General features: G+C 38.8%; 2 protein-coding genes across 2 annotated transcripts in view; one reads left to right on the plus strand and one right to left on the minus strand.

Moving 5' to 3' along the window:
• Positions 1–13: 13 nt before the first annotated feature.
• On the minus strand, positions 14–11,397 carry LOC139745431 (UDP-glucuronosyltransferase 2C1-like). Its single transcript, XM_071655820.1, has 6 exons — positions 11,307–11,397; positions 5,602–6,684; positions 4,073–4,129; positions 3,297–3,462; positions 1,722–1,941; positions 14–293 (listed from the first exon to the last, which is right to left on the minus strand). The coding sequence occupies exons 2-6, from the start codon at positions 6,487–6,489 to the stop codon at positions 14–16; spliced, it is 1,611 nt and encodes a 536-aa protein (XP_071511921.1). The 5' UTR covers positions 6,490–6,684; positions 11,307–11,397.
• The window catches only part of LOC139745419 (uncharacterized), a 49,144-nt gene continuing 41,937 nt past the window's right edge, over positions 10,666–17,872 (plus strand). Inside the window, exon 1 of the mRNA XM_071655810.1 lies at positions 10,666–10,790. The gene's annotated coding sequence lies outside the window, so the exon portion shown is untranslated. The remainder of the gene's footprint in view (positions 10,791–17,872) is intronic.

A 17,872-nucleotide genomic window follows, 5' to 3' on the forward strand; every position in this document is an offset into this window, starting at 1 on the left:
GGTCTTCCAGTTACTAGTCTGATTTCATCTTGTTACTGCGACGACAACACCTTGCGCAGCAGCAATTGCATATAAACCACTTAGCAGCATAGATGAATATTAGAGAAACGACTAGGAGAAAGGCCATCACATCGATAGAGTTGAGCTCAATGAAGTTAAGTTCGAGTGCGCGCGAACGCAGGTGATCCCCTCCAAATTTCAGGATATGCTCAACGTAGTACACGATCTTCTGGCGAGTTGGAACGATTTCATCATTCATGATAGCTGATGCTTTCTTCATATTTATTGTGTATCTGAGAGAGAGAGAGAGAGAGAGAGAGAGAGAAAGAGAGACAGGGATAAAAGAGAACACATAAGGTTAGTTCATACGGAAGAGTCCATTTTAGCATGGGAAATGTTGGAATTAACAAATGTTGAATTTTATCATTATCCATATTCACTATGTTTACATGGCATAATACAAAACAACAAAGTACGACAACTGTCCAGAACAAAAGTTCTAAAATTGTTAATGTTATTGTGTTTTCTAGTCTATTTGTATGAGTAGCAAAGTGCGCTTAGAAACGTCAGTATGAAGCGCCATATAAATGCAATTATTATCATTATTATTATTATTATTAAAAAGTTAGTAAGTATCCATGTAGCTATGTTTTGTGTAAACTTATGTGATTCAAAGTTCCTTACATGATATGTACTCGTTAAAAACTCGTTTATGTAAGCGATATGTATTGCTTTGTATTGCTTTATATGGAAGTAAAATCATTTAAATTGAACTGAACAAATAGCTTTAGTTCGAAAATATATGAAACATGAACGTTGTTACAACTTTTTACATCATATGAATACATTCGAATTGAAACCTTGACATAATACATTTATCTTTCTACTATAAGTGTTAGTTAATATGTGGATCTAAAATAATGTAATTCCAATAAGTAATGAATATTGTATATATTTTGCCGTAAAATTAAAGATACTTGTATACAGCACACATAAAAATACTAATGTGATAGACACCTACGGAATGAGAACATTTTCAATGCTTTTCGTTTCAGTTACGACGTTAACGAATAATCAGGAGGATAATGATTAATGAAAATGTAGTTTTGAATTGCTAAAATCAATAAACATGTCGATTCTTCTGTGTTGGAAAACACAAAACATTCGAAACGTTTTACAGCACTCAGGTGATCTAACACTAAAAGCCCCCTCCCCTTCCCACCCAAGAAAGAAAGAAAGGAAAAAGTCAGGCTTGTTTTTACATTATTCACATAAGATTTTAACATGAAAATACACACACACACACACACACACACACACACACACTTACATGAGGAGTTTGATCGGGAAAAAAAGGTAAAGCGCCATGTACTATAAACACTTCAAATTTAGTTCATCATCTAATACAGAAAAGTGATAACTCACTAAATTATATTATTTTTTAAATTATTATTATTATTATTATTATCATTATCATTGTTATTACTACTACTACTATACTACTACTATCATCATTATCATCATTATCTTATATAATTGTTTATTACAAAAAAAAACATTATTTTTGATGTTCTCATAAAAAGAAATTCAATATTTTGTACTATTTTCTTTCTTATTGAACAGGTTTAAGCGCAAACATCTCAGAATTGACAAGAAAAAGAGGCAAGTCGTTTTGCATTAAAACTCTTCTTTATTAATGTTATGCATACATATCCACTTACTTTGGGTTGGTTAGGATTTCCTTGACATCCTGTCGGAAGCTTTCTTCAGTCAGCGTATTCTTGTCGATAGGGAAGCCGAGACCCTTGGCCTTGAAACGCACAGCGTTCGCCATCTGGTCTCCGGCCAGCGGCATGAGCAGAACGGGCACCCCGTGTTTAGTGGCCTCGAATATACCGTTAGCTCCACCGTGGTAGATGAGGAGTCGCGTCTTGGGGTGGCCTTGTTTTATATCGGAAGAAGGTGGAGAATGATAATACGAAAGGACTATGATGATGATGACGATGATGATGATAGTAATAACAATAATAATAATAATAATTTAAATAACAATAATGATTATAATCAGTACAACAATAATCATTAGAAGGAGAAGAAGAATAAAGATACTAATAACGATAATGATGATAATGATAGTAAGAACAATAGCAGTAAGTTGTCTTTATCCATGTAGCCTCTTCAGTGTCGCCACTGTGTGTGTGTTTTTGTTTTTGTTTTTTTTTTAGAGGGTCCTGCCATTACCATTACCCTGTGGCGTTGCTAGGAACCCAATTACACACCTATGTCGAGAGGTACAAAAACATTTAGTCCAAGAACGTAAGCACTGGACGGGAATCGAACACAGGCCCTTCCAACTCAAAGTCATGATTTTATTCACTATGCCACAATGCTCCCACAGAGTAAATGGAGGGGCGGGTAATAGGGAGGTGGGGATTATGAGGAGAAGGTCGGAGGGGGGGGGGGGGGACGGGAGGAGATAGAGAAAGCAGATAGAAGGAATGGCGAAGAGGAGCAGAGGCATGGTGGTGATGATGATGACGATGACGATGATGATGATGATAATGGAGACGACGACGATGATGATGTTAATGGTGACGACGACGATGATGATGATGATAATGGTGACGATGATTACGATGATGATGATGATGATGATGAAGACGAGGAGGAGGAAGAAGACGGACATACATCAAAGGAAAAGGACGAGCAGGAAGAACAGTTAAAGGAGGATGGATGAGGGCAAAGAGGAGAGGAGATCAAGGAGTTAGAAATTACAGGGGGAGGCCAGGGAACCTCACCTGAGTAATCTTCTCAGAAACCTGCTCCCTTCAAGGGAACAATAGAATTTACAAGGAAGGTCTGTGATGTCCCTAGCAAAACGTGATAAATTATTTATACGTCATTTACACGTCATAGTACCTTGGTGGTAAGGATGTGGTTTGCTTTACTTGATACCAAAGAGAAGACAGGCATCCTTCAACAAGAAATGTGTCGTATGTAAAATTTACTCGAAGTTAGATTACAAAACTACACTTCAAATTCGGCATGCACTTTAAACATCTTAATAAAGACATTGTTTCGTTAGCATGTACTATAACATTAGATGTAGCCATGCAAAATATAATTTGTCACAACAATCACATCAATACATACATTTTAAAGGAGGACGCATTTTATAGTCCGCTCATACACGTCTGTACGATGCAATGATAATAAGGGCGCCTGCTACAACAAACAAACAAACAAAGAAACAAAGAAACAAATGAAAACATAGGAAAAACAAAAGAACAAAATACCTAACAAGTCATTCTGTGGTAACCAGTCAGAAATCAGCGTATTGTTGGCAAGGTTACGAGGAGTTGGGCCTTTGTAACGCCATAGCACCCTCTGCGGCAGTTCGCTGAAAACCTTGGCCAGCTTTTCGGTCAGTACGTCGTCCATGAGCGAGCGAACCACGGATCCCTGCACAGGAAAAAGACCACCGAAAGAAGTGAAAATCAATCATGGAAATGACAATATTGTACAGAACATACTTCATTGCTCTTCAAATTCTTCCGTCCAGATATTTTCATGGCAGCTGATTGACAAATGGACCTATACATCGATGTAAATAAGCACTGAATTGATCAGTGTTCTGGTAGTAGCCATGATGAAAATCATGGGAGTACATACAGTACTCGAGCAGGATTCGAACCTACGACCTCTTGATCTCCGGACAGGCATCATCTCCACTAGACCACCGGGCTTTCGCCCGACAGCAAGTGCTTGTTCTTTAAATACTTATTATCTTAAAACATCTGGACGGAAGAATCTCATGAATTTGAATAATCACGCATTACTCGCTGCGTCATAAGGATATCATAATAGAAATAGCTTGATTAAAAGAAAAATTAACGGGCAGCTGGTTAAAAAAAACAAAACAAAAACAAAACAAAAACAATAACAGTTTACAAGACCTACAAAGTCTTCGCTATCTGCGGTTTCTAAATTTTACATGTTTTTCAAACCAAACAAAGAAGCAAAAACAGGTTAGTAATATACACGTTTTCCGATCAACGAACTCAATACTCACCAGAGTAAACACAATAATCCCATGTTCGCCAGATCCCTGTACAAAGTCCTCGAGTTCCTACGAAAAAAATCAAAACAAACTGATATGAAACGTGCCATCTACTGCATATACATATTATATATCACGCAAACAAAAGGCTCTTGAAAAGAGCTGTTTATTAAAAATGTATAAAAAAGGAGGAACACGCTGCTTTTAAAACTTGGTTGTACATGTCTTCATATGGCCATAAATCCGCCTATTCAATAATCTGAATCGACATGCAAGTCAACGACACAATAGGCGTTTTCACATCACCCTGATGTTTCTAAATATGGCGCGCTATTTTCTGACTTGGGAAATTAATCCGATCACGAAATAGCGCCCTATTTGATAATGGGTATACAAATTAGTGCGCTATAGTTTTATCGCTCTGATCGAGAAAATTTCTCGAGTCCAACTCGGGAAATTTCCGAAATAGCAGGATAACTAATGCGAACTATCGCCCTATTTGACAACGTTCAGGCTGATGTGAATAGAAAATGAAATTGAATTTTTATCGGGCTGATGTGAAAACGCCTATAGCACCTAAGCATATTGCAGTTTGCATACAGCTGCACAGCTGCAACCAGCACACGATAATCACGTGAACAGGCGTAACTATTGTCACGCATCTTTTATTAAACATTGATGTGGATTACGCACATACCACTAAATACTTTGCTTTTGGTGTATCGGCTTGTAATGGATTACGAATGCTTAAGCTGTATTATCTATTTGACCTTCTATTCGGATGCGGTAGGGCATTCAACAGTTTTTATCTGCGAGAAGAATTATCGACTGCAAAGGTTCAAGGGGCATCGCGTGACGAACCTCTGTATAGCATTAATGTGTCAGGCTCATATTTCTGCAAATTACTATGAAACGCGTTGTGCAGTCTCTTTCACGAAATATTCAAGGAGAAAATATTTCATCGGCATTCTGCTTTAACCCAGAGAAAAAACAGTTAATCCACAGTTTAATAAAATTGCACTTGTAATGTACTCAAAGTGTTAACAGTGTGAAGCAAATGCAGCACATGGATATCGTATGGATGTAGCGCGCTTAACTACTGCTAGCAACTTAGCATTTTGTTGTTGCTATATACTACTCTGGCATACCATAAGTGATTGAAAATAATAAATTTATTAAGATCTGAGGAAATATAGTATGAGTACAATCAAAGCAATATCATTTCTTTGTCTTACTTTATCTTTCTGTTTACATATGATTTTGATTCGGACGAGTTGGATATACATTTCAAATGCAAAATGCGTTGGTACAACATTAATTTTAGAACACGAGACAAAAAGCATATTAAAGAACCTGTCTATAACGGCCACTTTCTCGTCTCCCTCTGGCGGCTATAAACAGGTTTGACTGCATAGTTCCTCAAATACATACTTTGAGAGGGACATGCTTATGATAATAAACAAAACGAAACAACAAAACAAAAAGGAATAAAAAAAAAAGAATAATTACAGAGCTTGAAAGAGATACAAGGGGCTGAATACCTGTGGCAGTGGTTTAGGAGGTCTAACCGAGATCCCGCCAATACTGACATAGTTCGGGGCGATGGGTTGAGCGAATTCCAGCGCAAAGTGCGACTGGCAAAGCCAGAGCTGGGCCTTACCGAGGAGCTGCTCCAGACTGAGGTGAGGACTGATCCCCATTTCCCGTTGGATCTGTCGGACCCTCGAGAACACCATCGAACGCAGTAAGGGATCGCCGACGTAGCGGGAGACGAAGTTGATGACGCGCTCCTTGAACGTCATCTGATCGGTGTAGGTGAGGAACCCGTTGAAAGGGACGTAGGATGACGGCACAGGGATCCCGAAGATGTCCTCCGAGAATGTCGGAGCCCGCCTGAGAGGTGTCATTGCAATGAAAGGGACGTCGAGGTACTCGGCGAGCAGGGCGTCGCAGCCGTCGACGGGCATTGTGATGATCAGATCGAACTTCTCCTCTTTCAAACGACGCAAGGCGTCTGCATCCTTGAACAATAGGACACATCCCTCCGTAATTTGGGCCATCTTTTCCATAGCTTCGCGGTAGACATCCCTGAATGAATTTTGGCTGAAGCCGATCACGGCCGCGTTGAGACCAGAGATGATTCCTTCCATCTCTTCCTTTGTACGGGGATTCTTGTAGAAGATCTTACCCGTAGTCGCACCTTCCGTCAGACCTTTCGTAAATTTGTTCTCCGGGGCAGTAAGGATAACCTCGTGACCGCGCTCGACGAGGGGCTCGGTGATCGTCGAAAACAAAATGTGCTGACTCACCGTATTCAGCACCATGTTCATTGCCAGCATGATTTTCGCCCCCGAAGCTCCGGGTGACTGCCCAGCCAGTACCAACCAGCAGGCGATACCCATTGCGAGTAGGTAAGAAACTCTTGCCATGTTTCGGAACGGGCGATGTCTCCAGTTGTGTCAAGATTGAGAGAGACTAAATTAATCGTCTACGGTATTCACTTATAACGTCTCTCCGTTCTGAGTATGCGACGGTCAGTCAGTGACAAAGAACAGCTTCTACTGCAGAACAGCGATTCTATACATAAGACTGACCTGCCATTCCTTTCTTCAACTGTATGAGTCCTGTGAGAACGAAAAGTAAATCCGAAAAATAAACGACTCGTCCACTGTGAACATTAGGGGATTGGAGGGGCTCTTTTGGCGTACTTCAGGGCAAATCAAAAGCAAACACTCCTAGATAACATGAACTGCGAGCACACTGATCGCAGACAGCCACATTGGTATAACCGCACTAACAGTGTTTGCTATTTTTGGCTGACGTCACGATTGGCCTATATTGCATCACATAACATTATAGTTGAATATGTACAACGTCTGGTGCTGATGGGACCGATGATTTTGCTATAGTGGTTTATAAATGTTCTATTGATTAATTTGTCAGCAGTCTCCCACTCTACCGAAGCAGTAGAAAATCCCAAATCAGTGACCTTAACCAGTGGATCCCCCCCCCCCCGTATTTCAGCCTTTTTTTTTTTCTTTTTTTTTGCTTCCTAACCTCAACTATTTGCTCCGATTCCTTCAAGTGTAGAAAGCGGGGCCCCATTACAAATAAAGCGTTTGAAGATGGTAACGTTACTATCGGTTTTCCCGGCTAATTTCGCACTTCTGTCAATCCATTATCTTGATTAGAAGGTCCATTCAATTTAGCGAAAATCCTCGTCACTGCATGCACATTCTGTCATTCAAAATTGCAAGATGTTTGTTCAATTTAGCATTTCGATCACTGACATTTGCATAATGTGCGTTTCGAATTCGTAAAACGGGCATTCAAATTGGCACGTGCTCTTCAGTCATTCAAATTCGCCAGCACTGTATGGTGAAAAGGGTATTTCAGTCATTCAATTTCGCGTATGGGCAGTCAAATTCCAAACATGTTCATTCATATCAACGTCATAGTATTTCTTTTTGAAAAGGGTGAGAACAATTAGACGCGTATTTCTATGTGATTTTTGTTTCATCCACGCACTGTTAAGTAGTAAAAGTATCATCTTTTTGACCCTATATAACTCGAGTTTGTTGTTCTGTAACGCCCCTTTTCTTTCATGCATAGGCCTACATATACCAATATTACAGATCAACTTCATCTTCTTTATAGCCATGACAGCACAAGTTAAATACAGACGTATTTCTCAAGGAGACGGAAAAATAAATTATAAGAACATTTGATGATCACAACCTTGACTTCGTAGAACTGGCCGACACACGCGGAATAAAGCGCTACACGGCCAGATGAGTTGTGGCCACATGCGCTATCTTCGGAGTGGAAGACTCAATAAGCACATTGGAGAAAAGAAACTGTTGCCAAAATCTGTAAAATGCATGAATACGAAAATATGAAATGCAATGACTCTTGCAAATCAATAACTATGTTGAATAATGCCTCCGGCACCACTTCGTGGCGGAGGCATAAAAAAGAAATAGAGAAAGAACCAAAGCAAAAACATGCGTGCTAAATTGACTGCAAAAGATGTTAAATTGGATACCCAAAAATGAATTCGTTAATGAACGAGTGAGGCTTGTTGTCCGTGATCACGAGACCATAATCATTCTAAATTGAATGAACGAGTAACGAAATAATGCTTGTTTTACGAATTTCAATTGAAAACGTGTTAATTAGAATAAGGCTAAAAGTAACTTGAATGCTCCACAAAGGAATTTGAATGAAGAGATTACAGAATTGAAATACCGAACATGTCATCTACGCTAAATTGTGCTAAACTGAACAAAGCAATTAGGAATTGGACTGACAAAAGTGCGAAATTGGCCGGGAAAACCTATATTAGTGGTAACTCCGCAGTCAATGGAACTAAGTACTGAAGTATAAACTCTGTAAAATCCATAGATACTCAAAGCTTATAGAAAAGCACTAATGATTACCACTGGCTGTAGATTTATTGTAAAATTTCCGTGATTCTTTGTGAGTGGACTATAATAAAAATATTCCTGGTTACAAAGGCACAACAACGAACCCACGAAAAACAACGTAGGGGCCTATTGTATACTACACATTTTAACTCTTTGAAGACGGGCTGATATTGATACAGCACGCATTTCCCATAGACACCTGCTCGTCTTCAACGGGTTTTCAATGACAAGACTGTTTTTATTTCTGTTTTCCGTCTTTTGGTGTCAAAGTAAAATGAGATTCACTCTGACATGTCATAGACTTCCTAAAGCTTACAGTGAATCGAGGTTCTTGCTGAAGTAAAGTAAAAACATTATTTTGACCTTACTCTTGATTTGTTCGGGTTTTTTTTTTTTTGTTTATTATTGATTAATAGCAATAAAGTAAGAAATGAGTAATTTTTTCTTTGCGGAAAATTAATGTCAAGGATTCGTTATCAATAATCAAAGTGCAAATCTACGGACGCAATCAAATGGACCAAAGGAAACGATTCCTGTAACAGGCCCAGTTCTATGAAGAGTTATGATTGATTATAATATACATGATATAGTTGATTGCTATCATAAATCTGTGGTATTATCTGTGGTAAGGGAATCTACAATCGATTATGCTTTCAATAAAACGGGGCCCTGGACATTATTCAAGCTGTGTCCTTAAATCTGATTCCATCCTAATCACTTCTGCCACACTTTTGTAATATAACCTTTGTGTTATGTAATGCAAAATTGCATCCATTGTTGTTTTAAGTTTCTTTGCGTAGTATAATTATGGTATTTTGATGATTTTTAATGTCTTTTTTTTCTGTTTTTCGTCTTGTAATAATTTTATATGCTGTAGTTTGCTGTGAAACATAAATCCATTCAGATTTAATTGAATTGAAATGAGTTGAACTAAATCGACATTTTCTTTCGCTTCACTTTGATCAGTATTCCCTGTTTTGTTTGTAGATGTTTTTTTTTTAACTTCCGAAAAATTCATTCAACAGCTCGTTTTCTAAAGTATGCAGCACAGTATACCTGATGAATATCCTGTGATTACGCCTATCCCGGGCACGCACCTGTGGCTGTGCGTGCCTGGGATATAGGCATCTACAGTAAACGTGTGTCCAATAGCTCAGAAAGATTGTACCTGCACGCCATTATACAGATTTTTTTTTTCTTCGCATAGACCTGATTTTTTACTCAGTACTTAATTAATATCAACAGGTAGGTGAGGCGAAAAGTCGAAAACATCACCTCCCTAGGATATCAAATATTTACAAATGTTTCTTGCGCACATGTAGGCCTATTATGCGTGTTTATTGAGCATAGATATATATGTACATAAAGTATGAGATATATACAATGCATGACTATTACAAATATTATCAATCAATCAACCGTTAAATATAATTTATGTATAATGGAGAAAGACATTTAATAAGATGATTTTGTTGAATAAATAGAGGGAGACATGTAGGCCTACACGGCTTCATAATCATTATTCACTCATGTTTGAATACAATAACACCGCGTGTCATAAGTGTGGAGCTGCTAGCTATTATTGCCACATACTTTCAGCCACTACCAGCTGCAGTGAGCAGCAGTAGTCTGGTTTTTTTTTCCACCAAATATGGCAACAGATTCTGTGCAAATATGCACTCGGTCGGCAAAATAAATACAACAAAGGAAAATCAATGTCACGGTAGGTGGTTCAGCATTATTATAATATGCTGTCGGAGTGGCCGGGTGGGGAACACTCTACACAGCCGAGGATTCGGAAGGGAACACACTGCTCACGTACCGATATGTCCATGCTCGTTAAATGATCTAGAATATTGATTTCAAACCTGCTCTTATATGTGACTTTGAGATTGGTGAATAGACTGGACACGATACAGGTTTATTGTGATACTTCAAGGAAATGACGCAGCAGTTCGTGAAGTAAAATACAAATCTACGATTTCACCGGTAAGCTTAATCTACTGTATTCATGTGGTATAATCGTAATATACATGTATCATCGCTCCAATCTGACATAAGGAATATGAAGTGAGACATCCCACCTGCTAGACAGAAAGATCCGTCTGTCCGAATGAGTCTTTTCTTTATTTATTTCCTTTATTTCTTTTTATTTTTTGACGTTATATTGCTCTCCTGCACAAGAAGGGATCCGTGAAGCCATATGCAGTCTCCATGGAACATATCCCCGACGACCAGTCGATACATCAGACCCACCTGAATGCTGTGTGCAGTCGAGAGCCTGATGCACGTACTCTACACAGGTATAATCCAACTGCTAACTGACTGATGAAATAATGTTGTAAAGCAATGATAAGCCCCCCCGGGGCTATCGTTAATTGTGCAGTATAGGCCCATAGGTACAATACGGTTAGCCCGTTCTTGATTATAACGTTTACATGTACTTCAATAGAAAAGAAAGAAAAAAAAACTTCTGAATTTTCTACTCAGATTAGATTCTATAGACCATCAATCACACATTGATTGGTAAGTGTGGTTGAGAAGCTAGGTTATGGCTTCGGCTTTTGGTCCACGTCCAGTAGAGCAAGCATATATCACGAAGGACATTACACACGACTGATGTTGATTTATTACTGATTCCAACACTATGACAGATTTCACGAAGGTGGTAGGACCTATACAATCTTTGTCAATGTGCATGGTTTAAACATGGAGCTATACAAGTAGCTCCATGGTTTAAACCATGGACATAAAGATGTACCACGGTCCTTCGTCATGAATTCGGGTCAATAGGTACATCATTATAAAGGCATACTTACCAATATCTGCAGCTGCTGCAGTACAGGGGCATGTGTCGTTTTGTCGGTACTGTATTACATGAAACGAGTTCTTCCGATGGTACAATTAGTCCCTATTCTACGCTCACGCACGGCGGTTCCTTTCACACTCGAGGAACAATAGAATTGGACACCGCGATTGTGAACAGACGACGCACGTCGTACTATTGCTGCCCTGGTACAACAATTACAAAGGTCACTCAGCTATACCGTTGCGCGTGGTGGGTGCATACTGAGGAATTCGGCCTGCAATAGGCACACACAACTAACGAAGCTCTCGATCGAGAAGACCACACAAACGGAAGACAGTGCTGTGTTAAACACCAACCTTGAGATCTTCCACTCGTCTCCGGTTCGCCTTTGCCCAATAGGCTTAAATGCTATTGCTATACTGTAACACCGGAATGGTCAACCTCTCTTTTGTGCACAAGGCGTTACTGCCAACTCACTGGTATCAGAGAGGTGCGGCTTCCCACCTCCCTGTTGGTATGCAATAGTAAAGCTCTGCACAGCATAACACACGGACCATAGACCCGCGGCGAGCAAGAGTTTGCTATGAACTACACTGTATTATGTACTAGATAGAACAATAGTTCTGTTTAAAGATCGCAATTCCACCCACTTATGCAGTAACCATCATTTTAAACACCAGTGTTTAAAGGGTGTGTACAGTTCTGGTCGAGGTGAGGATTTAGCTTTCAACGTTTTGCGAGATATTCAGAAACCACTCTATGAGATGTCAAAGAGCATGCAATTCTAAGGGCTATTAACCCGTTCCTTACGGGAACCTGGTTTACCAGGTTCCCGTGGGAGCAACTGATATACGGGAACCTGGTTTACCAGGTTCCCAAAATGAAGACAAGGGTGCCTGATTCAGTGGCCTAAATTCATGTTTCTTTGTGTTAAAATCCTCAGAAAAGTGGGTTTGATAAAAAGATCAGAGTCTATTCTATCAGGATTTGTTCTCCTGTTGTTTAAAAAAGGGGGTTTTACAGTATTACGTACCTTTTCCTGTTTGAGTTTTTTGCTTGTTCTGCTGTAAACTCGTACGAACATGTACATAATGATCAAGGCTGAGATAGTTAGAAATGCGGGTTCGCTGACCCCAGTCACCTCATTCAGGTACCTGGTTTTGTGTAGAACAAAAGATTCTGAGAGCTCATCAGCGCACGCTCTATTCATACCTCGCACCCGATCAATATTTCCATTGTTCACGGGCACATGTAGTTGACCGTAGAAAGGGGGACACAATGAACCGCTTGACTGCTTTCACACAGCTGGATTACCAACCTGTGTGCCTGTCTGTCGACGGGCGAAAAGAATCTCGTTTGGGGGCATTAAAGGCACTCAGAGAATTGCGGAAGGAACGGGTTAAAAGTTTATTTGATGAAAATCGGTTTTGAATGGCTGAGATATCAAAAAACAAGGTGAAACAAAGAGATCCTAATAAAAGGCGTGGCCTGTAGTCTTTTATTATTATCACTTTTTTTGGATATCTCAGCCATTTGAAAACCAATTTTCATCAAATAAACGTAAAATCTTTCTTAAAATTACATGCTCTTTCTTATTTCATAAGAGGTTTCTCATTATCTCACTTAGGAATGTTCAAAGTATGAATCCCTACCTCAACCAGTAGGCCTACTGTACAGTCCCTTTAAAGCATTTATTTTTGAAAGGGAGCGCTGTCATCGCATTATCAGCATAATTTCTGGGGTTGGGATGAGATTCTGTGATGTTTATTGTGAAAACGCGCTCCATTCATGCTTTAATTCTCTCGAACACATGCATATCAAGCCAAGCGAACAGATAATCGGGTGTGAAAAAAGCAAAACAAAAACAAAAACAAAAATTGATAAACACAAGAGCAAAAATAAAATAAAAACCGAAGTGTTAACCAAAGACAGTCACGGTATCCCGGAAAGGTATAAGGCCTTGGCCACAAAAATGAAGAATGCGTACGTGGACTCTCCGACAGTATCTAAAATGACCCGCACTTCAAGTCCATTTATATAAAAAAATAATAATAATAATAATGAATTCATGAATATTGAATTCATGGTGAATACAATTTTTATAAACACCCCTTAAGGGGGAATAGTTAGTCTGATAAGAAAGAGTAAAATATTACCAGTTCAACGGTATAAATTTGATCGAAACTGGATGAAAAATAAGGAAGTTATGACATCTTGACGTTTCGTTATTTCGGGGGGGGGGGGAACAGTTCTTGAACAGTCAATACATCAAATTTTGAAATTTCACCACCTCACAACACTCCCCTTGATTAGTGGGGCCTTTATCAAATTGTGTATGATAATTATTTACGTATAAAAACATGTTTTTGTTCTTTGACTTAGCAACCGCAACCTACGCCTTTCCCTAAAATAGATCATCGTTGCTTGGCTATACTGCAAGACCATACAATTTGATAGACTGCATGGATACATCCTGTTCTTGTTTCTCTTGATTTTAGGGAGTTTTGGATTTTCGCGACGAGGAGGTCAAGAGGGGAAAAAAACCTGGTCTGAGCATGCGCAGAATCGCGTTTCAAACGCGATCGATTTATAGCTTGAGCGCCTGAGTTTTCACTACGCGTTCTGGGCTATTTTTACGTTCACGACGTAGGGAGCTACTTGATAATAAATAATAATAATAATAATAATAATAATAATAGTGGCTACTTGTATAGCGCACAGGTCCACTTTTCAGTGCTCATGGCGCTTCAAAAATGAAAAGATATCATATTATATTTACATGCATATACATATTCAAACATTTCAACAAAGAAGAAAATGGTAAACAAAAACAAATATATACCAAATAAAGAATACAACATATACCAATTGAAAATACAATATTGATCCAATATTAATGACATACAGCAATTACAGTCCTCAGTATGAAAGGAACAGATACGCTTTAAGTTTGGATTTGAATGAATCTGTAGATGACAGTTCCGCCCTTAACTGACGAGGTAACTGATTCCACAATTTTGGTCCCATAACGGAAAAAGCACGATCACCATACCCATGTTTTACTCTGGGTGTTTGGAGTAAGAATGCATCTGATGATGAACGTAGCCTCCGTGTCGGATTGTATTTTTGAACAGAATTACTTATGTATATTGGGGAAAAAGAATGAACTGAATGATGTACTAATAACAGAATCTTGAAAATAATCCTTTTTTCTACAGGTAACCAATGTAAGGAACGGAGAACTGGTGACATGGACTCAAACTTATTAATAAACGTTAACAATCGGGCAGCAGAATTTTGCAACCGTTGAAGTTTTGTGACATATTTTTTTGAAAGATTACACAACAATGAATTCGAAAAATCCAACCGAGAAGAAATCAAAGCATGAATAAGTATCTCAGCTGCAGATTTAGACAAATATTTCCTTATGAAACTTAAATTACGCAACTGATATCTAACATTACGCTTAATATGAGTTACATGACTTCGAAATGACATTTCCTGATCAAATATGACGCCTAAATTACGGGCTGTTTTCGACGGAGTAATGCAAGTGCTACCGATGTTGACATGACATGACTGATAATCAACTTTGCTTAACATATGCTTTGATCCCAATAACAGAAACTCAGAATTATCATCATATAGTTTAAGGCCATTGGATGTACCGATCATATGGGGGCGCCATTTTATTTTTTATACGTTGCATCTCAGCGTAATAGGGAGCTTTAGATTTTAGACGCGCGGACGTTCAAAGACAAAAAAACAACAACAACCCATGATCTGAGTGGGCGCAGTAGCGAGGGTCAAGTTACTGCGCACGCTCAGATCATGTTTTTTCCCTCCGAACATCCGCGCGTCTAAAATCTAAAGCTCCCTGATGATATACTCAGCACGACGCAGGGAAGAGGAGAACGTCCACAAACGTCGTCTCAAACGTCCGCGCAGCAAATCTAAAGCTCCCTAATATAGACGCCCGGATCAGCGGCCGGGTGCGGGAACACTCTACACAGCCTATCATACAACATCAGAATTTCACATCATCACTTCTTTCTCTCTTTATCTCCATCGTTTTCCCTCCCTCTCCTTCCACACTCCCTCTCTCTTTCTTTATGGGTCACCTTTCTCCTACTATATTGATTTCCGAATTCTTATCAGATTCTGATACGCCATTGCTTCTCCACTGCAAAAAGCTTATTTTTATTTTTATTATTTATCGAAACATATTATTCAGTCAGGATTGCTTGATCAGCATGAGCTGTTTTTCCATCAAGGTCCTGAGATAGAATATAAAAAACAAACAAAAATTCAATCATTACAATGATGATTATCATCAGTATAAAAATCCAAATCAGCTGCAGTAATTGAAATAGTAAATCAGATAAATAGTTAACTATCAACAACATATTTCAGATTCGTTTTTGCAAATCCTTTAGCGAGAAGACTGCAGAGAAAGACACAGAAAAAAAAAAAAAAAAACTGAAACTAGCATCAGAAAACATGTTGACATAAATGCCGGCATACTTGTCACAATTTTCAATGGGAGTAATACGCAATTCAGCATACACAGTCAAGAGCATACATATCCACCCACTCTTACACACACACACACACACACACACACACAAGAATAATCATAAGATTCACGAGCATAAGAAAAAAGATCATATTCCCTCGCAGTCTCTCGCAGAAGGTTATAAAAAACCGTCAACAATTCGCAATACAGAAATAAAAGTATAAGGAAAGATTATCTGCAGCTGAGATGGTCACAACAAAAGTATACATTACAGTAAATATAATTGCTTATTTATGCGCTTAAATTCTGAACAGTCCATGCATTGAAGTTCGGTGTTAATATGAAACACCGAGCTGGTATTAAATTTCCGGTGCTCATTTGTGGTGTTAGATTAACACCTCCGGGTGTCACTTCAAAATAAATTATAAAATATTGGTTTTTTTTAATAGTTACATAGTTACTTATAGTTCTTGTTGATGTTGAACTTCAACAAGGCGATCAAGAATTTTCCTATAAAGTACTTGATTTCAAAGTTTTTGAAAGGGTGTAAACACATTACACCAGCAATATCAAATCAACACCATGAGGTGTCATCGTTGAATTAACACCAGCGCAGTGTCAAAAATATCACCAGCTACAGTGTCAAATTAACACTGCGAAGTGCCAGGAAATCTTTTTCTGCACCATCAAAACATACTTTCTACACCTGTCGGTGTGGTCCTCTACTGACACTTGATCGGCGTTAAATTTAATACCCATGTTGTTAAATCTAACATCGATGGTTCTGTAGTGTTACAACTGTCCCTGTCTCCCGAAATCTCCTATCTCCTTTGTACCATCTTAACTTCCAGCCCCTTTAACCTTCTTGGTTTTCACTACAGTCAAACCTGCTTCAGCGGCAATCTGTCTATAGCGACCACCTGTCTATAGCGGCCAGCGGCCACAAATTTTGTTTCCCGCGGTAGATTTTAACCTGTCTTTAGCGACCACAGACCCGATGGATCCGTAGCCGAACTAGTAATTGAGCGTGTGTGGTTTTTTTTCTGCTTTGTAGCCGTGCCAGTCATTCCTAGGCAACGTTCAGTGATCTCCACACTGCTGCATTCATCACTCATTCAGTCATGAAACTGCACTAGTGTTAAGCTTTTTACGACTGTACACATGTTACTGTGCAACAATTTCATATACACCGGCATTGTTCAATGTATGAAACACACGTGTGCATACGTATAAACATACGTCATGTATATGTAAGTACATTCTACTTACAGATGTATACAACGAATATACGTGTACATGTAGGCAATGCACACAAAGTTGGGTTACCTGTCTATAGCTGTCAGCTGTCTATACCGGCCACTTTTTTCATCTACCTTGGGTGGCCCCTATATAGACAGGATTGACTGTATATTTGCCTTCTATAATACTCTCCCTATATGTCACTTCCCTCCTCAAACTCTCCTCTTTCGCGGGTCATGCACCAAAACAACAGTCCTTTCAAAAACCCCACACGATACACATCATGGTGTTCCAGGAAACCTCTCTTCTTCTTCTCCATCATCTTCTTCTTCTATTTCGTTTTTCTTGCAATATAAGAGCAATGTAGGGCAGTTTGTGTCATTACGTTTCGGAAAGATACACAAAAATAATCTTTAACAGAAAAGAATCAGATACATTACATAACATTTTAAAGCAACTGACATATCTTATAGGTTGCTCTTCATACTCTGATTCAATGTTACGAAAGAGGTGGAAAACATTAATTTGTATGTATTATCGTACTTTTAGCTATCTACGTAGGCTCTTATCTGCCAACTAGATTTATAACGTTATACTGTTTTAAATGTCTACGATTAAGAAACGTTGCAATTTGTAGGATACCTATTTCCATCATGTTCGTTATCAAGAATTGTTTATTCCTGGACAATATTCCTTTTCAGAATTTTGCACTTCTCCTTTAATTAGCTGAGATGTAATTTTGCTGATTTCGCTCAAAAGACGTTGCAATTTTTTTAAGTGTGAAGAATTTATAGCACACAAAAGACATTTTATGAAGATAC

This window comes from Diadema antillarum, unplaced genomic scaffold (assembly GCF_040938485.1).
Source record: "Diadema antillarum isolate AM-2024a unplaced genomic scaffold, OU_Dant_1.0 seq00001265_RagTag, whole genome shotgun sequence".
Classification (NCBI taxonomy): domain Eukaryota; kingdom Metazoa; phylum Echinodermata; class Echinoidea; order Diadematoida; family Diadematidae; genus Diadema; species Diadema antillarum.

Excerpts from the sequence above, each read along its gene's own strand:
- LOC139745431 (XM_071655820.1), bottom strand. The coding sequence starts at position 6,489 with ATGGCAAGAGTTTCTTACCTACTCGCAATGGGTATCGCCTGCTGGTTG. Across the intron at positions 4,130-5,601 it reads CTCCTAAACCACTGCCACAG|GAACTCGAGGACTTTGTACA; the intron begins GTATTCAGCCCC and ends TTTTTTTCGTAG. Across the intron at positions 3,463-4,072 it reads GGATTATTGTGTTTACTCTG|GGATCCGTGGTTCGCTCGCT; the intron begins GTGAGTATTGAG and ends TTTCCTGTGCAG.